At 36.3% G+C, this 2267-nt stretch overlaps 1 protein-coding gene across 1 annotated transcript in view; it reads left to right on the forward strand.

The window, feature by feature from the left end:
• Positions 1–423: 423 nt before the first annotated feature.
• The window catches only part of LOC138867623 (uncharacterized), a 19662-nt gene continuing 17818 nt past the window's right edge, over positions 424–2267 (forward strand). Inside the window, exon 1 of the mRNA XM_070144129.1 lies at positions 424–542. Within this exon, the coding sequence (XP_070000230.1) occupies positions 424–542 (119 nt within the window). The remainder of the gene's footprint in view (positions 543–2267) is intronic.

Consider the following 2267-nt stretch of genomic DNA (forward strand, 5'->3'; position numbering starts at 1 on the left):
TTTTCAGTTTTTCAATTTTATTTTTATTTTTGTGGTTTATGTGTTTGTATCTTGTATGGTTATTTTTGGAATCATTTTTGCAGTGTATGGATATGTGTATCTATTATATTAAGTGTTTTATTAAGCCTTTGTCTTTATTTCTATATCCTGGATTATATATATATATATATATATATATATATATATATATATATATATATATATATATATATATATATATATATATATAAAATGATTCTGTACCTATACATTCTCCTTTATTTCCTCCTTCGGTAAATGCTATCTGCTTGCTTTCCTATGTCTTCTTTTATCAGATCAGTGTTCTAGTTCCTTTCATTTCCTGCGGTATTCAGAATGCGTTTAAAATGACCATTGCAAGAACCGAATGAATCATCTGCAACAAAAAAGACGATAAACCTCATGATGGACACAAAACCTGAAGAAAAGAGACGAAACGGAGGCCCAAAAAAACAGCAGAGAAATGAACATAATACCGATCTGTTCACGTATCAGCTGTGCAAGATTATCATATCAATTGCAACGTACAGTTTTCATGCAAATACGAGACCGCTAATTCGAGCCAACAGCAGATCAGTTCGTGGCATTAAACCACACACACACTCTCATAGACTCTTTGCACACTGCATATGCATACAATTATTACTTTCACTGCACTATTAAGGCCATATATTGCAAGGCGAGCCATCCACGCACTTCAAAGTATTAAAAGCCCGAGAGAATTTGCAGAATCATGCGTTCAAAAGCACAATCAGGCAAGTAAATCTGTGCAGTTGCATGCAATCGCATACACCAAATGCATACTCTCAATCATGCACGTGGGATCTCATGCATACTAATACCAAGCGGTGAATAATGCTTGCTCCTGACAGCTATGTAAATATGGTAACACTGTGTCATAGCGCTGGTAACTCTGGAATTCGTCAAAACTCTAGAAATGATTCATAAGTTTTTTTTTTTTTTTTTTTTTTTTTTTTTTTTTTTTTTTTTTGTAAAGTTCCCAATTGTCCTTTGTCTATTTGTCTCGATTTTTATTTTATCTGTGTATTTCTTTTATTTCGATCTATGGATCTCTCTCCCTCTCTCCCCCTCTCTTTATCTGCCTCTTTCTCTCTTTCAGTCTCTCTATCCTGTTTCTCTATCTTTCTCTCTCTCTATCTCTATCTGTCTGTCTGTCTATCTGTCTGTCTGTCTGTCTCTCTCTCTCTCTCTCTCTCTCTCTCTCTCTCTCTCTCTCTCTCTCTCTCTTTCTCGCTGTTTCTTCCCATCCACAAACAAACTCATCAAAACACAAGAGCAGGTTCTTAAGTAGCCTAACTAATACATAACCGTACCTGGACTAGAGAAAAAAAAAGAAAAAGAAAAAGAAAAAACAGAAAAAAAAAGAAAAAAAAGAAAAGAAGAGAAGAAAAAATAACTTTTTGTCCGATTAAAAATGAAATGATTTCGACCTCTCTCAGCACACAGGCTTTCACATTCCATCTTCTCCTTTCTTCTTCTTCTTCTTCGTCTTCTCCTCCCTTTCCTCCTTTTATTTTATCATTATTCTATATACATCCTCCTTTTATCCATAACGTTCAACCGATCATATACATTTTTTTGTTTTGAGGAGATAATTGGATTTCAATCTTTTATAACGGTTAATCTGTACCTCCCTCCCCCCCACACCCTAATACCCATCACCCCCACCCCTCCCCCTCCCCCCTCTCCCGCCTCCCTCCTTAAAAATCAAGTATTTGGAAAAGAGAAAGAGATTTTTGACACTTTTATTGGGGGAAGAAAATGCAATGAAAAAAGGCTTAATGTTCCTCCTGGATGATTGCAAACACAAAGAATGCAAGCAAGCACTGGAAGGGAACAGCTGGTCTTGAAAGCATGGTTTTTGTCTCTCTCTCTCTCTCTCTCTCGCTCTCTTTATTCTCTTCTCTTTCTTTCTCTCTTTCGGTCATTATCTTTCTATCTTACTGTCGTTCTTTCCTGTGTGTGTTTTTTTAATTCTTTTTACCTTCTTTGAATATGTCTCTGGCTTTACAAGTTTGTGTGAATTTATTCCTCTCTCTCAGTCTTTCTTTTCTCTCTCTCTCTCTCTCTTTCTCTATCACAATCTCTCTCTCTCTCTCTCTCTCTCTCTCTCTTTTCAATCTCTCTCTCTTTCTTTCTTTGTCTGTCTGTTTGTGTGCCTCTCTCTCTCTCTCTTTCTCACCCCTTCTCTCTCTCTCTCTCTCTCGCCTTCTCTCTCTTTCTCTCTC

The sequence above is a fragment of the Penaeus vannamei genome, chromosome 31 (genome assembly GCF_042767895.1).
Source record: "Penaeus vannamei isolate JL-2024 chromosome 31, ASM4276789v1, whole genome shotgun sequence".
Lineage (NCBI taxonomy): Eukaryota > Metazoa > Arthropoda > Malacostraca > Decapoda > Penaeidae > Penaeus > Penaeus vannamei.